Below are 19430 nucleotides of genomic sequence, written 5' to 3' on the forward strand. Positions count from 1 at the left end.
AAGAGCATTGCTACTAAACCTCCTGTTCTCAAGAACATTTTTCTTTGGGGCTGGTGAAGTGCAGCTCCTTTGAACTTCATGTTTATGAGATGCACAGGTCGCACTTTGAAAAACAAACTCTTTTCAGTTCGTGATTTCCTTTCATCCGACTGGGTGGCAACCTGAGAAGCTGGCATGGATTGTCCTCGAGTCTTGGACTCATAAATACATTTCCTTGTAGAGGTACATACAAGCCACTTAAACCAGGCACATTGTGGCATGTTGGGAGTACTCATCTAGGTCAAGAATTTGTTTATACAAATTCTAAAAATGAGTTTTGGGGAAAAATGATATCTGCTCTGTTTAGAGCATGAAAAGCCATGGTAAACATCCATCAGAGCAGACGCTCCTGTCTGCTGCAAACAGCACAGAGCTTGTTCAAGAGGCTATTTTATTTTTGTTCACTGGCTAAAATGCACGAACAGACATACACCAGAGGCTTTATCCACATGATGACCCACATAAATCCTCATCTCACATCTCCAAAGGCTCAATTCTAAATTTTTAAAAGAAATAAAATAAACCACCTAATTCACCAAAACTGAAATCTCATATCCCTGAGGATTTCAGCTGTAGGACAACTGTACTCAAGAGGTCAGGACACGACCTGCCATCCAGCTCCTGAGGATCCCCTGCTCTGCTGGGCTGCCCTCAGTTATGGATGTCGGTGTCCATGTGTGAGCTACCTATTTAATTCACCAACTACAAAAAAACTTGTTTTGGTCCTGGACCACTGAGTCCTAGCAGATGCTCTTGGTAGACACACTGAAAATCCAATATACTTTTCAGTTTTAAGCTAGAGTTTAAAGACAGGTTTTCTTCGACATCCCTGAATAAATATATACATATACAAATACTGATATATACACATACATACACAGGCTATATATATATATATATACTTATATACATTTAAATTGGCAACTCTTAATTACACAAGTTCAGCTCAAAGTGTTCCAGGAAATAAACATCTTAACCAAGCCCAGAGAAGCAGAAGGGAAGAACAATTGTGAAATAAATACCTCGCAGACATAGTTACTTCAGCAGGGCTCCAGAGAGTAAAAATTATTTAGTGCTTGCAATCTGGTCAGCAATGTGAAAGACACAAAGATAAAGAAATCAGGTTTTTGGGGACCCTCCAGGGGCTTGTCAGCCACAAAGCCAGTGCTGCTGACACCTCCAGCCCTTGAAGTCACCTCTAACATCTTATGTAACTCTTGAATTTCATGTACTCCAAAACCAACTCACACAATAAATGCAGACTGTGACTGCAAAAATTCAATAAATGTGGAAGTAGGGAAGTTGGAACTGAAGAGGGGTTGGTAAATCTTGTAAAATAATAACAATACTGTTTTGGTAGAACACGGTGATGGAAATCTCAGAGAGAGCAAACCCAGAAGAAAAATGGACAAGCAAAATTGGGCACATGTTTACCATGGGCCTAGATGGTCTGCAGAAAGCTCAGAGAGGGATTATGGTGGAAAATAAACTTGAGTCTTTATGCTGCTCTGAAGGAAGTTAACCACTGCACATTGAATCTTACACCCAACTTAGTCCCTAGTGCCAGGATTTAGGATTTTTGTATTTTGGGACTAAAACTGATATGCATATTCAGAGAGAGAGGGAGGGGGAAAGAGACAGGGAGGTATGAACCCAAATATATTGTGACTCTTTTGATTTGTCTTCTGGGGATGAAGTGTTCTTATTTTAGAATTTTTTTCTTCTCTATCATGAGAAAATCAACCAGATTTTTCTGTTAAGAGTACTATAGCTATAATATAGTTGTCAGAGATGGGATTTTAAGGGATGATATATTGTGAAACAGCTCATCAAAAGGCAGAATTTGTCTTAAAAAGCAAAGATCCTATGGCGGACTTTTAAGAAAAACACCAATAAGCAGTCAGTTCTCAACGGAGGAACATTTGCAGGATAACCTGGCACGACCTATGTTATTTTATATTTTTATTAAGGTTCTGTTCATCCTCTTTCCTCAGAGTCTTGGAGATACTGTGGACAGTTCTTTCAGAAACAACAAGTTGATGTTCAAAGACCTTTAAGAACTGCTGGGAGGGGAACTGAGCAAGACCACAGGCATAACCATGCTACAGTGCAAACAGACAACACCCAAAACCCAATGAAATTACCAGGAGTGCTCATGGAGGATGTCTTGGAGACCGAAAGAATGAAGAGGCTTCATAAGAAGGTCTAGACAACTTTGCAGTGGATTGGTATACTGACAGCTATTAAATATGATAATGTGGATTCAATCTGTAATTTAGGAATCCCTCAGTTACCAACTGATGGGGAACTGTGGTGGGGAAGGAAGAATAAAAACTTCCTGCTCATCTCCTATCCTGGCCGATCTATGGGCACTGCTCACATAGCCACAAGCCAATCTGAGCCAACATCCACAGCTCCTTCAAACAGACAGCATCTCAACAGAACTGGGTAAGGCCAGATTAATACAGGCAATAAATTTTCATTGTTATTTACACTGCATTTGATGCAGTAATCTCTCTTTCATTGTATTATGGTGTCTGAGCAGGATCAGTCACCTAAAAGCAAATGGCTATACAGAATCCTCAGAGAAACCTTCCAAAGAGTCCCCTGGTCAGTGGTACAGGACATGATGCAGAGAGCTCATCTGCAAGACAGTGATAAACTCTGACTGCAGGTTAGCAAACATCTAATTAAAGTTGCACAATTTTTAAGTAGGCATATGATATATCAGAAGTGCAATTTTGCATCATGGTTATATGAACAGGATCTAAAATAAAGAACTTACAGCTGTGCAATGATGAGGAATGGTATGGGAACTGTCAGAATTTTGAGCTCCGGAAAGGAATTAAAATAGGGATCCAAACCACGAATAAAAAAATTACCTATTTTCTTTTAGATTCAAGACTTCAAGGGAAATTTAAGAATTAAAGGAGGGGACAGTCTCTCCAACAGCCACTCTTTGCTGTCACAGGAAGGAATTCAGAGATCATCCATTCGTACAGCCCAATGCATAAAGCTGCCACAAGCACAAATCATTTGCAGGATCTAATTAACATAACCTGATGCTAACACCCTTTTCAAATTGAATAAACGATTTGGAAGAATAGTTGACTTGTATGTTTACTTCTATCACTGCCTGATTGTGTACTAAGTGCATGAGCCATAAAAGGAACATATGGGCAGCTCTGCAGTGTAATACAACCCCCAAGAAGCTACAAGCCTTAGCCACAGGTAAATCTCATCTGCTTCCTTCTTGCCTGCATGTCCCTGAAATGCTCTGTAGCCTCAGATATGCAACTCCTCTCAGTGCTGCTGGGCTGATAAAACATATTTCTGGAAGGTGGCTCCAGCTGAAAGGCAGATTTACTGATGATGCAGTGCAAAACAATGAGAGGCATGTGAAGCACAGGGGCAGAGGAGCGGGCATGCCTTCAGCATTATGCACTGAAGATCACAAGAGAGAGAGACAGCTCTGCCAAAGGAAGCTGGAAATGCAACTTGCTCAACTTTCTCGTCTCTAAGCTGCATGCAAAATATTAATGTCATGGTCAAATAAAACATTCTACCATTTTAGGCACATTGCCTAATTAGAGACCATTGTTATCTGAGAACACTGTTTTTGCAGCTGTCAGGAAATTAAATAACCCAAGGGTATCTTGGAATGAAATGAAGCTGTACAAACACATAGCTCAGCTTTGAAATCCTGACTCTGACAAGTATCTCCTCTACTTTCCAAGGGACTAAACATCTAACTAGGGCATGCAACTATCCTTTTCAATCAGGCCATAGGATAACAAACACTGGTCCTTCTTGAAGTTTGAGCTGAAGCCGGTAGTGCTTTAGAGACAGAGAACTTGCAAATCCATACATATGCACAAGTACAGCCTTCTCTTCACTGAAATCAGCAGCACCTCCTGAGGAAAGAGCTCCAGTACAAGTGTCCATTAAGAGAGGAAAAAAAGGAAATGCTTATACAGAAACCCTTGCTTTTGTCTTATTTTCAACTATTTCTCCTCTTGCAATCCTTGTAACTTGAAACTTTGTCAGCAATCTAAAAACTAAGCTGGTTATACTTTTACACCAACTTTTAAAAACTGAACAAAAAGGAGAAGTGCATTTCCAATGAGATTGGTGCAGTCATGTGAAATGCATAAAAATGTCCATTTTGAAAATCTGGTTCAGGTGGCCTCCCTTCTTAGCTTTCTACTTGTGATTTCTGCTGCGGGAAACAAAAAACACAGCCTAATACCAAAGTCTGAGTGTAAGAGCAAGAGACAAGTTCTTGCCAGGCCAGACATTGACCTAGCAATAAAAGGAACTGCACAACAAAGTCAAGTCAACATGCAGAGGCTGTTGTAATGAGACAGCACAATTCCCACCTGGCCACGGACACAGAGGGGTGCAGGACTCACTACAGACTGGTTTTACAGTAGTGTCTTAGAACAGATATTCAGGTCTTTGGAATACAGTCGCAAATAAAGCTTGATTTTGAAGTGCATATAAGTAGCTCTCAATTTGGGCTTCTAAGTAAGGCAAAACCTCATCTGTCCCACAAAGCATGTATGTGACCTGAACCAAGTAATTTGGTCTCCTTTTTATCAGTTTCCTCATATGTGGGAGAAAAAAATTAATTCTTACTCCACAGGGGTCTCATAAGACAGGAAGTATGAATACACTCCAAAAACAAAGCATCATTATTATGTTTGGCTAAAAATGTGGAACATGGTAAGGTAGATTCCAAAAATAATCATTATGTCCACTCTCACTGGGGAGCTGGATTAGGAAGACAAATCCAGGTTAGGTGAAGAAGGGAGCAGAAATCGGCTTTTTTCTTAGGTGGCAAGCAATGAAGATTAAAAGTGTGGCTCAAGATGTGTTCAGAGCAGGGGTATTGGTGCATCTGTCCTGTGCAGGATTGCCTCCTGAGTTCACAGATTTTGATGCCCTCTCTGTGCCACAATCAAGAGTTGGGTCATTCCCAACCTGTCAGCCATGGCTTTCTGCTCCCAGGGAAGAAAGCATTGCCATGGCCACTCCTGACCCACTCGCTGCTTCGTGAGCAAATGGGATCCACAGCCCAAAAGAACTGAGTATTTTGTCTCTGACAGTCCAGTAACAGGAACTGCAGAAATCAGCAGATTTCCCACTTCCTGATAAAACTTTCCCTGTGTTTCAAAAACTCTTGGCAAAGGCTTTGCTCACAGGCTCTGCAAGGCGGGAGTGGGGAGGTCGTAGCCCAGGCAGTCGAAGGCAAAGCTGCCGGCTCTGGTTGCTGCTGGCAAGGGGACGCAGGCAGCGTGTTCCACTGAAAAACCAAAAACGCAAATGAAAGAACATCAAAAAAAGAAGCAATGCAGTTGGACTCACAATTCAATTTCCTTCTGTATTTTCAAACAAAATAGCACAAGGAATCCTTTTTCTTTTTTTTTTTTAAAGAAGACAGTATTTCAGACAACATTTCTCTGGACTGACAGAGAAGAGCCAATAATTACATTTCAAACAAGACTTGAAGATGGAGCCACTAAATTCCTAACTGTAAGATTGTAACCTTGACGTTGTGAGTCTTAATCCTGTGCAAGATTAAATCCTAAAATAGAAGATTTTTAAAAGATTATGTAACTTTTCTCATAAAGGGTATTTTTTCCCACCACAATCTTCAATCTGTTCCACTATAGAGAGGATTTGGTCTGCAGGTTGCAAGTGCACCCACTGTAAAAGGGAATCCTGGGGGATAGAATCTACCTCAATTATTATTATTTATCATGACCCTTGGCAGTTACATTATCAAAGCATTTCCACATGTTTACTAAGTAATCTTTACAAGGCCTGTTATGAGGTGATTTAATAGGATTATCCCGATTTTTCAGATGAGGAAACTGAGAGGGACACTGAGAGACTTGACCAAGGTCAAGCAGAAAAGCCTGCAGAAGTCTTGGGAACTTCACCATGGTGCTCTGGCTCTCTTCTCCTTGTGATTGCAGTAGCAAAACTGCTCACTTGAGAATGGCTCACCTGCCCATGGGGTAGCCCTTCCACAAACTCAAGACAGACTATGACTGTCAGGCCAAAAGCCTTAAGATGATGGTGGCCCAGTGTTTCACCATCAGCTTAATACTATATGGAAAGGAAAGAACACCCCCTTGACCAAACAACCAGGCACATTGCACTGGGATTATGAGAACTACCTTTTATCCATCATTATCTCTGGAGACTTTGTACCGAGGCAGGCAGAAAGCTGGGAAAACCTGATCACTGGCACCAGGAGAAAAAGCTGGTCAAGTTTTTGGGCATAAAATGTGCCACCTCTGCCTGACAGCCTCTGTCTGAGTAGAGACAGATCTAAGTTTGGCTTTTCAATCTCACTTGATTAAGAGAATCCTCCAAGCCTGCCAGGAACAGAAATGTTCTCACCTCAGTGAATGACTGCTGATCCTTGGGAAACCTGAGGCATCTCCTGCTCTGATAAAAGAACATCTGGCAAATCTGCTCAGAGACCAACCCTGGGGAGTGCCATGCACTGGCATTTTGCCATGGATTACCATGAAAGAGATGTTTTCTCTGTTGGCAGATGATGCCAGATTGGGTTTTTTCCAAGGTTATTGGAGACTCCATTTCTAGACTACGGTCACAGCACTTATCAGATGCCAAGGTGGAGAAAATCCACTTCCTCATCCAGGTCATGGACTCGAGAAAAGTATGGCTTAAACTTAAAGTACGTTCACAATTAGCAAAGCTTGGTGGTTGAGTGCTTTCAGCCATGGGAAAGGGGTTTCATTTCCTGCTTGTATCACTGATTTCTTGTATCACAGTTTTCCCTGTGCTTCACTTCTCAACCTGTCATGGGTGGGCAACTGCACTTCCCCATCTCTCACAGGAAGCTCCATATAAAATTCATGTCAAAAGCACGGAAAGATGACAAATTACAGTCTTACCAGCACTTATAATATATAAATGCTTTAAAAGGTCTTACAGAGTGCATTCAGCCTTGCCATGGGGTGCACTTAGCCATGGTGGAATACAGCCAGCTCCAGAACAAACAAGACAAGCTACCCTCTCTGCTTAAGCCCACCCTTCAGAAAAAAACCCAGAAATGCACCAGCAAGCAGATGGTCAAATGCTCTCTAATGAAATAAGCAGGGCTGCTACTTCTCTGTTGAGCTGCATCTTTCTCTTAGAGAGCAATCTAAAATTTCAGTGAATTGTTCCATCATTTCAGCCAGAAAAGCTTTGTGGGTCCTGCATTTATGAGAGGGGTTGATAAGAACGAGCCCTGCTCATCCATCTCGGACTTTGGAAAGTGCTAGGAAGCAGCCAAGATGTAATAAATTTAAAGGAGGAAATCATGGCAACTCGAGTGGTTCAGGAAGAGAAGTCTGGGCTTTCTCACCCACAGGCTGTGAAACAAAAATAGGTATCAATACACACCCATCTGCTGGAGGAAACAGTGAAAAATATGTATTATTTATGCAGTACTTCTTTAAATAGGAGCAAGCAGAGAAACTGAACCAGACGACTTTATGTGGCAGGCTACAAACATAAGGAATACTACGTCCTGTCAAGATTTGCAAACCCACTCACATACAAGCTCTGAGAAGAAGCTGAAATGTTCCTTTCCCCAGGTGACACAAACCAGACCTTGGAACATTGTGTGTTTCTCATTCTTCCCTCCCTTCCCCCAAAAGCTTTAACTACCAAATCCTACTGCCTCTTGGGAGAGGGCAGAAATCCCATGTAATCACAGACTCCAAAAATGTTTATTGATCTGTAAGAACAGACATGCATTATAGGGAAAACCTCCCCAACCAAGCACATATTCATAATTAGGCAGTAGTCAAATTCTCATGTTTTAATTTGAATTTAGGTCATTAATACCACACTACTTAAAAAAACCCGAAAACCCCAGACACAGCATAGTCTAGCCAATGCAGAGGTTCAAAAGAGAGAGATTGTACACGTGTTTAGTAGGGAAAAACATGTTCTGCCTAGCAACCACAGGCTCTCCTGGCTGTCCGGGGGAGGAAACTAGCACTATAAATGTCAGCAAGCAAATTATGCCACTGTGCCTGAGATACAACGGCCTAGTCACTGGGCAATAAAAAATTAAAGCAGAGATAGTTATAGAAGCAATATTCAGAAAACAACATGCAACTATTAGCGTGTTTCCCTCTGTATCTTTACATAAAGTTAAAAATTGCTCCCAGCTAGATGGGTTATGTGCTTGGAGTTATTTATAAGCTGATTTCTTGCCCGTTTTATATACAGGATGAGAGAGAGGACACTGAAAGCAATTTGCCATTTTGATGTTATTGAAACAGGAACTCAGTGTGGTACTAAAGCATATGATGGTCCCGAATCCAAGGTCAGACAGGGAACAGGTTGTCTGAGGATGATGGTTATCAAAACAAAGCATCGCCAACAAGATGGCTTTTTTCCTTTTATCCTTTTTTTATTAAAATGAAAATTTCTCTGCCACTCTACCTAGCTGAGATTTTTCAAATAGTTTCATTATTGTTAATGTACTGGGCAATTTACTGTGAAGCATGAACTGAGACTAGGAGCCTCCTCCTTCTGGAAAACGTGTAAATGAATGGATTTTTGGCCTCAGAGAAGATCCCAGCCATATCAGGCAGCCAAAGAAGGTTTAAGGAAGGACTGTCACGTCCATCTTGCAGATGAACCTCAGTGTGGGGAGGCAGTAAGTCTTGCTACATGTTCACCAGCGGGATCTACACCTGAGAAGGACATTTCCAGTGCTGCTTCAGTACTGAAATGAAATGGCCTTTCCTCACTGGTTCCAATCCAGAAGAGACCAGTCAGGACCTAAGGTCTGCTGACCGCAGTGACCTACATGAAATGGGCTTGCCAATTCTAGGACAAAGATCAGAGTACATAAAGGTGATGTGTTTCCCTTAGCACAAATTTCCCTGAAACTAGAATATGCATGTTTACCAACTTGAAAGTCACAGTGATTCACTCCTCCCTTTACCCCAGGATCTTATTTCTTTTCCCCTTCTCTGATACCTTTGAACTTCACTGCCTATGTGAAAGATTGCACGCAAGGGACATCAAGCAAGTGCCAAGGCTGGGAAGACAATGACCTCACCTTGAAAATGTTAGCAACATGTTGTTTTACAATCTTCCATCTTCAGGACATTTTCCCCTGGGTGACAGACTGTTCCAGACCCCATTTATGCAGATGTTCGTGGAGCAAATCAACAGCTGCCAAGGTCACAGAGGAGACCAGGCTGGGGCAGCCACAGGCATGGGTTGTCCCCCACAATGGAGAAAGAAGCCTTCAAACTCCATTCACTGCCCTCTAAGTGGTCTCAAAAGGGAGACTTGTCTTTCCACTATAAATAGGGTACAAACTCAAAAAGTAGAATTTGTTGCCCTCTAGGTCCAAAGACACTATCTTGCCACAGGGATGATAGTACAGAGGAGCCTATTTTTGCATAGCAAGTAGCCAGGCCCCAGTGGTGATGACTCTGGGCAGGTCATTATCAAACAGTTCAGCTTCATTTCAATGAATTCAAAAGATACTGAAACAAATCAATACCCAAGGGTAAACTGTGGCCATCTCTCACCTCCACACAAATGGACCATAGATGGCTCTTCATTAGGCTTGTAGAGAATAATGGTGGTTGACAGAGAGTGTAAGTTCTACATTTCTCACTGTACTGTGCAGTTAGAGAAGTCCTGTAAAATCGGAGGCTGGAGGGATGGCATTTCGTCGGAAAGCTACCCAAGCAGGGCTATCACTAAACATAGTAGTGGACTTCCAAGAGAAAAATGGACTGCAGACAAACCAGCTGGAAAAACCAGGAACAGAAAAAGGACAATCAAACCAAGCCCAACCCCCTTTAAACTGCCATTTTACCTACAATAAAAGGCTCTCTGGATACAGAGAGCTGCGACACAACAGCTGTTGGAAGTGCCACTGGAGGAACATTGCTACCCCCAAACCTTATTATTTTATTCAGATGGCATCTCCAGCATAGGACTGCAATGCTTCCCAGCACACACAAACATGTTTTCCAAGAGCATGGGTATCTCCAGGTGTGCTGGCATGTTTTCCTTTCAGTGTGCGACAGCTAAAACCTTTGGTGAGCAGAGACTATTGGGAACAGCAAGACCACAGGCTAGAAGCTCTGCTCATGCAGCTGCTCAAAGACAGGGAGAATGTCCTTGCTGCCCTTTGAAAAAGGGAGAGACTATGTAGAGAGCACAGGGGCTATGGCATATCTGCACCATGCACAGACAGCTCCTGCTTTCAGCCAAACCTTGGGAAAAAAACCAAACCAGCCAAACAAATATTCCTATATTTCAGGGAGCAGCAGGCACTCCATTTTTCTGCCATGTGCTGGCTCCACAGCAGGGGATAAATGCCAGGATTGTACATGGCTGTCCAAGCACCCCAGCAGCTGAGACACTTGTCTTCGTGCAGGAGGCCCATGGCCAAACTCCTTCTGCTAATTCATCCCAGTATCAGCCAGGAAAGAGCTTTCTCTGCACCATCCCCCTGTGTTATTTGCTGAATAAAATTCTTTCTCATTAACAGGCCAAAGCCCAAGAAACGGCCACTGGAACAAACAAGGTTCTGTGCAGATATAAATCCCCACCTCACCACCAGGGAATTAAAGCACAGAATTAGGCTGTAGCTGTTCCCTTTCAGCACAATGAATGCTTAAGCAGGTTACAGCTTTGCACTGCAGACATCTTCTGGGGAGAAGAAATAATGACTTCTTTAGCAGCCCGACTCACTTGCTCTCAGGGAAACAAGCCTAGAGATTACCTGTTAACAAAACAGTTAAGAATGATTACTGCATGTCAGTGTGTTTGAAGCATTAATGTTAAGGATTGCTGAAGTGCCAGTATTTCTTCAGCCTAGTGTTTTCCCATCAGGGATGTTTGTGATGTGCAGAAGGGCTAACATGGCTACCATGGGAGATGTCAGCTAACAGGACAACCTTCTCACTGCTGCTGTGGCAAAAATTCATACAAGTCCCTGAGAAAGAAAGGTCCTAATTTTCCACACAGGAAAATCTGTCCTTCAGAGACTTACATCAAGTTTGTTAGGCACTGCAAGAAAAACAGTTATCTGGATAGGTAAAGAAAGTCACTTACTGCTGGACTTGCTATCTGAACTGCTTATCAAAGCTGAAGATTTACCCTGTAATTCTTGAACTTGGCACTTTGCTACTCAGGACAAGCAGCAGCTGATGCACTCGAGGCAGACATGATTGGTGCTGTTTTGCGAGAAGGTGGGATGCTGGAACTCTTGGAGATTTTGATTCTGTTGAAGCCCATGGGCTGATTACAGGCTATACAATGGCAAAGTGAGCTTCCTCCTCCCAAGACGTTTATAGACTCTGAGGGGAACCAGGGAGTGAAGCAGAGCCCTTTCACTGTTACAGGGCATCCTATATGTTAGATCCTGGATTGCTCCAGACCATGAAAAACTTAAACCATACTGAACTGAGGAACAAGGACAGAACAACTGCAGACAGGGCTAACCCTGAGATGAAGCTTTGGATGTGGTGGTGAAAATTCAGAAAGAACATAGGCTGTACACAAACCCAAAAGATATGAGGGTTGTGGCAGGAGAGTTAGCAGTGCACACAGCTCTTGCCAGCACATCATCACTTCCTAGGAAAAAGCACAGAGAAGGGGATGAAGCTGCCAGCTCTGCGACGCTACTACCCAGGTTGAGTTCTGCACCTGCCTTCCATGCTATGCTGTAGCAGAGGATGGCCTTAGCATGTTCCCTCCTTCCCCTGCATTGTCTGGAAGATGACCTTTTCTCCTGCAAAGCCCTGCGTTAACACACCAAATACACACGGTGTACTTTTAAAAACAGGGATATTATATGCTGCCAAAACCATGGCCCAACAGAATGTACATGGGCACTACGACTATCAGCAGTAAGTTCAGGTGCCAGTGAGAGCCAAGGTGACAGAAGGTCCAAGCAGAGGAGACTGCTGCTTTGAAGTGCAGCAGCACTTCCTGGTTCACAGAGATAATTTGGACACCAGTGGGAAATGCAGGTCCTTGAGGACACTGGTCATGCTTGACCTGGGATTTGCTCCAAGCACAGACAGTGGTGCACAGTGCAACATCCCCCACCATGGAGGGGCAAGGCCACTGCCTGAGCTCACCTTTGTTTCAAGCTGGAATAATTTCCAGAGAGAAAAATGGCAGTGTGGCTGCTGGAGACTGTACAGGGGTGGCTGCAATCTAAACTTGCCACCAGTGATTGAACTGAGAAATCTGTGTTGTGCCAACAGGGCAGAGAAACGAGTGCCATGGATGTCAGACACAGATGCGATGCTGGAGGTGAGCGTGCCCCTAGCATATCCCATCTGCAGGGACAGCACGGTTCAGTGACACAGACTCCCTCCTGACAATGGGAATCTCTGGGTTTCTTGCTCTGCCACATGCTGTGCCCCTTGGAAAAAAAAAACAAAAACTTTCTCCTACTTTGTTGAGCCTTCTCTTTAAATGGAGATCTTAGTGGGAGGCTCTGTATCCTACTATTATGGCAAAACCAAATTTGAATTGATTTTCCCCAGCTGCCACTGATAACAAAAAGCCTGATACTACCAACAGTCATAAAATTCTTGTGCATATCCCCCTCAAACAAATGCAACAAGTGACACTGGTAGCAGAATCATATGTCACCTCCTCTTTTGAGAGCAAGACTACGTGACATAGACTTTCCATCAAACACCAAAACTGCCAAATTAGAAACAGATATAGCTGTAAAGATCTATTTACCTATTCTCAACCTAGGGATTAATTTATTAAAATATTTATCTACCTTTGTACTGTTCTAAAATGTACTACTATTGTACTATTACATGTTTATGAGTATTCCTGAAACAGAAACAGGACTTACTCAGCAAGGCTACTGATCATGAACTTTGACTCTGCACTAAATAAAGACGATGCAGTTTCAAGTTTTCTCCTTGTGTTTTGGATATTACGAACCCACTGAATATTACAGTCACAAGAAGGTTCTCAACAGCTAATTCCTATTCAGGAATAAAATCCTATTTTTTCATATTTTGATGAATTTTCTCCAACATCTAAACTGTATAAACTTTTAATTCCAACCACAGAAAGGAGTGACTGAAAAATAGTAATAATAGCTGCCCGACACTTTCTCATTCCACCACCTCAATAACACTGCTACAAACAAAACCTCCCCACACAATAAAAGTTATTACAAACTATTTCCATCTACAAAGCCAAAACAATCTGTCCATCAGCATTTGCCCAGCACCAAGAATTGGCAGCTCTCTAGCACATGCCAGTCACCTTCTGTGACAACTCCACCTTTGACCCTTTCAGCCAGCACAAGCAAAGAAAGATGGCACATTCAGTACAGTGAGAGCTGGGTGTAAGAAAGGGGGATAAATCCCAGCTTTTGGTGATGAGCCAAAGGAGCTGATTCACAACTCCACAGCATTGTGCTGGCTATGGGGATGATACAAACTACTCATCTTCAAGTGCTCCTTTGAAAGAGAGGTTGGTAGAAAAAGCTAGAGATGCAAGATGTGTGCTTGTGGAGGCTTGAGGGCACAGGCCAGCTCATTTTAACACAGAATCAAAATCACAAAATCACAGGTTGGAAAAGACCTCTGAGATCATCGAGTCCAATCTAAACACAATGATATGTGGATGGTTTTGCTGTTTCAAACACACTTAAACTGTTCTTTAAGACCTGTGTGTGCTCCTCTCTCAGCATTCAGTAATATTTATATTCCGGGTGTGAATCACCTTGTACAGCACAGCAGCTGAGACAGTGTGCTTAAGTGATCAAAGCACCTTTCAGAGCTGTACTACCAGCACCGACAAGCAGACCTGTTTTACAAACACTTTGATTTATAATCTCAGCGAGGTGACATGTTTTCCTCCTCCTGTCCCAGGTTGGATACCAAAGTGGCACATGCTGACACTTACCTAGGAAGCCCTCTTCATCCACAATGATGGTGTAGTCCTCGGGGGTTTCCGTGAGGCTGAAGAACTTGCACCTGGTAAAGGCAAACAGTAGGCAAACATGATTAGATGCTAGACTGAGCAGAGCCTGGTCTTTCACCTAAAATGGAGGTCCTTTCCCATCCAAGCTGTGGTGGAGGAAAGAGTCAAGCTCTGGTGTTTATGGAGAGGCCTGAGGCATTAACACACCTGGATTTTATTCCTGGCTAACTCACACTGTGTGACCCACGTTCCCTGCTGCCTGCCTATGCAGAATGGAGCTGGTAGAACTCTTACTATTTTTTATTACTTAGTTCTTAGTTACTTTTCTCTAATTACCATATCCCTTAAGGCTTCCCATCACAGCCAGGACCTGCTGTGTTGCACTGACACAGAGCAAAAAGCTTTGCTCATTGATTGATCACTCCAGCACCCTCGAAAAGCCTTCCCATGGTTCATGCATGCAACTGTTTTTCCTATCTGTCCATTAAAATTTCTTGCCTTGTCAAGATTTGACATCCAATCTCTCAACCAAGCCCCAGTATCTCTTCTTATTGCTTCAGAGGCTGTTTCCACAAGCAGATAGCACCCCAACTTCCTATGCTGGTCCTCGTCCCTTCCCTGGGGTGCTCCATATTGAGCCATGACAGCAGCAATCAAGTCCATGGACACAAGGCTGAGCTTCCCCCACCTTGATCCCCTATTGCTTCTGTTCTGCTCCATGCTCATCTTCTGACACTACAGGTCATGTGCAGCATAGCATTCCCAGCTTGTTCAGCACTGAGCACCATGTCACCTCTAACAGGAGATAAAAACCAAATATGACATGGAATTCTTCCACTGCAGACACAAACAGAAGAAGGCTCAGCCTTAAGGTTTAACATCACATATAGTCAAAAAGGATTTTTTTCCCTGACACACCAACATATGTACAGCAACATCTACTGAAAAAAAAAAAATCAGCTTCTATCCAGTTGGTCCCCAGTAATGGTGGGAAGGTTAGCACAGCATTTTTCAAGCTCATGTTCACCTTCAGCAAAGCATCAGCACTGTGCTGGGCAGCAACCCACGCAGGGCTCCCAGCCCCCCCAGGAGCATGCCAGAGCACAAGAACTGTTTTTGCTGCCCAAGCCACAGGAGAAATTTTTCCCTCTAGGAAGCTAAATTGCCTGCAACATGAAGAGCCTGTGTCTCTAAGAACCAAAGAGCAGGATTTCACAGTTACACTATAACACTGTCCAATTTATCTGAGGCAACCTACAGAAAATATTTTAAATACTTGAAAAAGAAATATTGTTCTCAAGACCCCCAAATTTCACAGTATGTTCATAGTATAATTTCTGCATGAAGCACAGTTCAGCAGCATTCATCAACCAGGGACTACCAGGGCTTCTCAGCACTGCTGAGCATCTGTGTTTTAAAGTGTTCAGGACTTTTGAAAGCCTGGAACCCCATGCTGGTGGTTCAAGACATCAAAAGATCAAAGCATTTACTTGATTAAAGAATCAGAATAACACCTGGCTGCAACATTCTTCTGACTGGCTGAAAAGAACAAACATAGCAGCTATCCCCTCCAAAAGCAACAGGGAGAAAAATGAGATGGATATTGCCCTCCCCATCATCTCATCAGAAAACCAAGAAGAAGCAACACGCAGTTCAATTAGCGATCTGCCATGTAACCAGCACGATTCCATGTACATGGAAAGTATCAGACAACCTGCCTTTAGAGACTCATCCTGTTTCCCTGGAAGCATCCATCACAACAATCAAGCATGACACTCTTCCTCCTAGCACAGACATATCACTATAAAATACAGACATGGTCCCACCACAAGAGAAACCACAACTTAATTATTTTGTGTCATCGGTAATAGCTGCTGTGACGGCCACATTTACCAACTCAAGTCTCTCTAGGAACAGTGCCAAGAAAAGCAGAAAATAGCAGCAGCCCAAATTTTTACTCTCACTTCTTAACTGCACAAGGCTGCTACCTGTGCAAGGGGTGATCCCAGCTGGATAAAATGGATTTCTGGGATGCTGTTCCAGGTGAGTCCCAGGAGGTAGAAGTATTTGTTATTTAGTGGATGAATTCCCTGGGAAAGTCAATGAAATTAAAGTCTTTGCTACTACTACCCACCTGAGCCACATGCATGCTGACCAGGGAAAAGCTTGTGGTCTTAAAGGAGAAAACATTAATAAAAAACACCTAATCTTGCCTGACCTGTGATGGCATTTACGGAAGAATATTGAACTAGAACAGTAATAAATGTCTGTGTGCACCGCTGACCCCTGCAGAAAAAGTATGATTGTGACAGATGCTAGTTTCTGAGCACATATCTAAGGGATATGTACAGATGAAATCCCATAATTGCTGGCTCAGAACGCATGTCAAAACCTCATTATCTTCATGTACCATCTTAAAGCCCAATCCCCAACTCTGTGCAGTTCTGTAAAAGGTCAGTACCACAGAGCCATCTGAATTTAAAAGCAGTCTTTCACCAGCACAGAGAAGACCAGTGGTTCTCGGGGTTTATATTCACTTTGTTCAAGCCAATGATGTGTTTTTTTTCCCAAGGGAAATCTAAACATGAAAAACTGGAATTGTAAATCTTGTGTGACAAAACAGAAGGAACTCAGTGTCATATCTCTCTCCTTATATAACACATGCCTCTTCCATTCAAGTTATTTCAATAATTTCTCTTTCCTCTTAAACCAGTCCTTGATAAGCTGAATGCCAACAACATCTTCTATTATCACAACAAAGCCAAGAAAGGAAAAGAACTGCCCTTTAATCATTTTGAGACATCAGGCAAACAGTATTTCTCTAAGTATGTGTGGAAAGCATATATGCAGGAAGACGTATTTCTAGTTTCCTAATAGCCAAACCTCAGGTGGATTATTTTGGATTTCTGCCTCCTTAAAGTTTCAGTACATTTCCACTTCAGCACTGTTGCTGACTTCAACTCCCTAACAACATATGCCTTTTTCTGGCAATGCCACAAATGTAGACCAATCTATAATTAGATTAGATCTTTGAAACTGCAAAGCCTACACTGTGTATGGAAGCAATACCCATGCTTGCTCGGAGCAGGAAAGCGCCTGTAGGATGCAGCAGCAGCATCGTGTCAGTTTGCAAACAGTACTCCAGTCTCTGTGGGAGAAGAGAGCAGGAAAGCAGAGTTGTTGGCCATGCTTGCAGGTCCATACCAGAAGTGTCTCCTCCAGCCGTTCGGTCTTCGAGACTTGGTGAGATCACAAGAGTGACAATACTGGGATGAACGTGATTTTCATTGGTTCTGGGTCACATGCAGACCACAAGTTTGTGGGAATACTGCTGTGCATCATTTGAAAGTTCAGCACAGACAATGGTCTTTAAGGAAGACCACAAGTCTTACCTTCTTATTTATATGGAAACTACTTAGTTAATTCTTGTCTCAGGAGGCTAAAGTGTTGCAAAGCTGTCTGTACTGTGGAAAACATCTGTTCCAGAAGCAGATGGGTGGCTGGTCTCCTCACACATAGGAAACCATGCCCAAATGTCATTCAAGGCAGTCAAATGTCTGGAGGTAACACAGAAGTTTGCAAAGAAGCAGTTGAACTGAATGGGAATTAAGAAGAAGGAGCAGCAAGTTCATCTGTGTGAATATGAAAAATGTAATTTATTGGGGTTTATACCAGGCTGTACACTTTGATATGTTATTATGACAATATATATTCTTAGTAGAGAAAAAGTCTCATGCTAATCATCTAATTCTTGGTGATCTTTGCGGTTTATAAATAATGACAAGGGGTGGATTCTAGTACCTCATCTTTGGAAATGTATTTAGGAAAGCAGTAAAGGACACTTGTGCTGTTAATGTGATCCCAAGTAAAATGCCATAGGACAAGAGGAAACAGCCTCAAATAGCACCAGGGGAGATTTACACTGGGTATTAGGGAAAACTTTTTCACCAAAAGGGTTGTCAGGCATTGGAACAGGCTGCCCAGGGAGGTGGTGGAGTCGCTGGCCCTGGAGGTATTTAAAAGACATGTAGATGTGGCACTTAGAGACGTGGTTTAGTGTGGCCTTGGCATTGCTGGGGGAATGGCTGGATTGGATCTCAAGGGTCTTTTCCAACTGTCCTGACGTGATGTACAGCCAATTTCTCTACCTGGGCAGTGATGTCTTGCCACAGTTCAGCAGCCCAGATGGGTTTCCGTCTGTGCTGCCAATTGGCCTTTTCCCATCGGTCCAGTCACCCTCACAGAGCATTTGCCATCATCCACAAGTCAGTGCAGAAGTAGAGCACTGGCCATTTCTCTTGTTCAGTGATATCTAAAGCCAACTGGACGGCCTTCAGCTCTGCAACCTGACTTGATCCACCTTGTCCATCAGGAGCTTCTGCGACTCACCGCCATAGGACTCCATACGGCAGCTTTCCATTTTCAGTGTGTCCCTACAATACGGCAGGAACCAACGGTGAACAGTGTGTGTCACCTTTCATTTTCTGGAAGCTGATTATATGGTGGGGCCTTCACAGCACATGTCACCTGATCCTCCTCTGGTAATAATCTGAAATTTTCACCTTTGGGCCAGTTTGTGATGATCTCCAAGATTTCTGGGCAATTGGGGTTTCTTAGCTGAGCTCGCTGCGTGATCAGAGCGATCCACTTTACGTGGATCATGTGGAAGGGGCTTTCCCTTTGAACATCCAGCCCAGCACTGGCAGTCAGGGTGCCAGAAGGAGCTGTGCTTCGGTGGCAGTCACTTCTGAAGTGGTTCCAACCCCTCAGAAGCTGCCAGGATCTCTTTTTCAGTTGGGGTGTAACAGGCCTTGGACCCTTTGTATCCCTGACTCCAGAACCCTAGGGCTTGTCCTCGAGTCTCCCCAGGTACTTTTTGCCAGAGACTCCAGGAAGGACCATTCTCCCTGGCTGTAGTGTAGAGCACGATTTTTACATCCTGTCCTGTCCTGACTGGCCCATGGACTACTGCATGGGCAACCTCCTGTTTAATTTGTTCAAAAGCCTGTTGTTGTTCAGCACCCCACTTAAAATTGTTCTTCTTCTGTGTCAAATGATAGAAAGGGCTGACAATCTGACTGTAATCTGGAATATGCATCCTCCAGAAACCCACAGTATCCAGGAAAGTCTGTGTTTCCTTATTGCTGGTCGGTGGGGACACAGCTGCTGTTTTGTTAACTGCATCCATTGGGATCTGACGATGTCCATGTTGCCACTTTACTCCTAAAACCTGAGTTTCCACTTTACTCTTAAAACCTGAATTTCCAGGGCAGGTCCCTTGACCTTACTTTGTTTTATGGCAAAATCAGCCTTCAGGAGGATCTGGATTATCTTCTCCCTTTCTCAAAATCTGCCTCTGCTGTGTTCCCCCCCACAATAATGTCATCAATGTACTGCAGGTGTTCTGGAGC

General features: G+C 43.2%; 1 protein-coding gene across 3 annotated transcripts in view; it reads right to left on the reverse strand.

The window, feature by feature from the left end:
- CASTOR2 (cytosolic arginine sensor for mTORC1 subunit 2) overlaps positions 1-19430 on the reverse strand; it is a 123069-nt gene that overhangs the window by 41482 nt on the left and 62157 nt on the right. For all 3 annotated transcript variants that reach the window (XM_032707846.1, XM_032707844.1, XM_032707847.1), the window contains exon 2: positions 14002-14072. In XM_032707846.1, coding sequence (XP_032563737.1) covers positions 14002-14072 — 71 coding nt within the window. The remainder of the gene's footprint in view (positions 1-14001; positions 14073-19430) is intronic.

This window comes from Chiroxiphia lanceolata, chromosome 20 (genome assembly GCF_009829145.1).
Source record: "Chiroxiphia lanceolata isolate bChiLan1 chromosome 20, bChiLan1.pri, whole genome shotgun sequence".
NCBI classification, from domain to species: domain Eukaryota; kingdom Metazoa; phylum Chordata; class Aves; order Passeriformes; family Pipridae; genus Chiroxiphia; species Chiroxiphia lanceolata.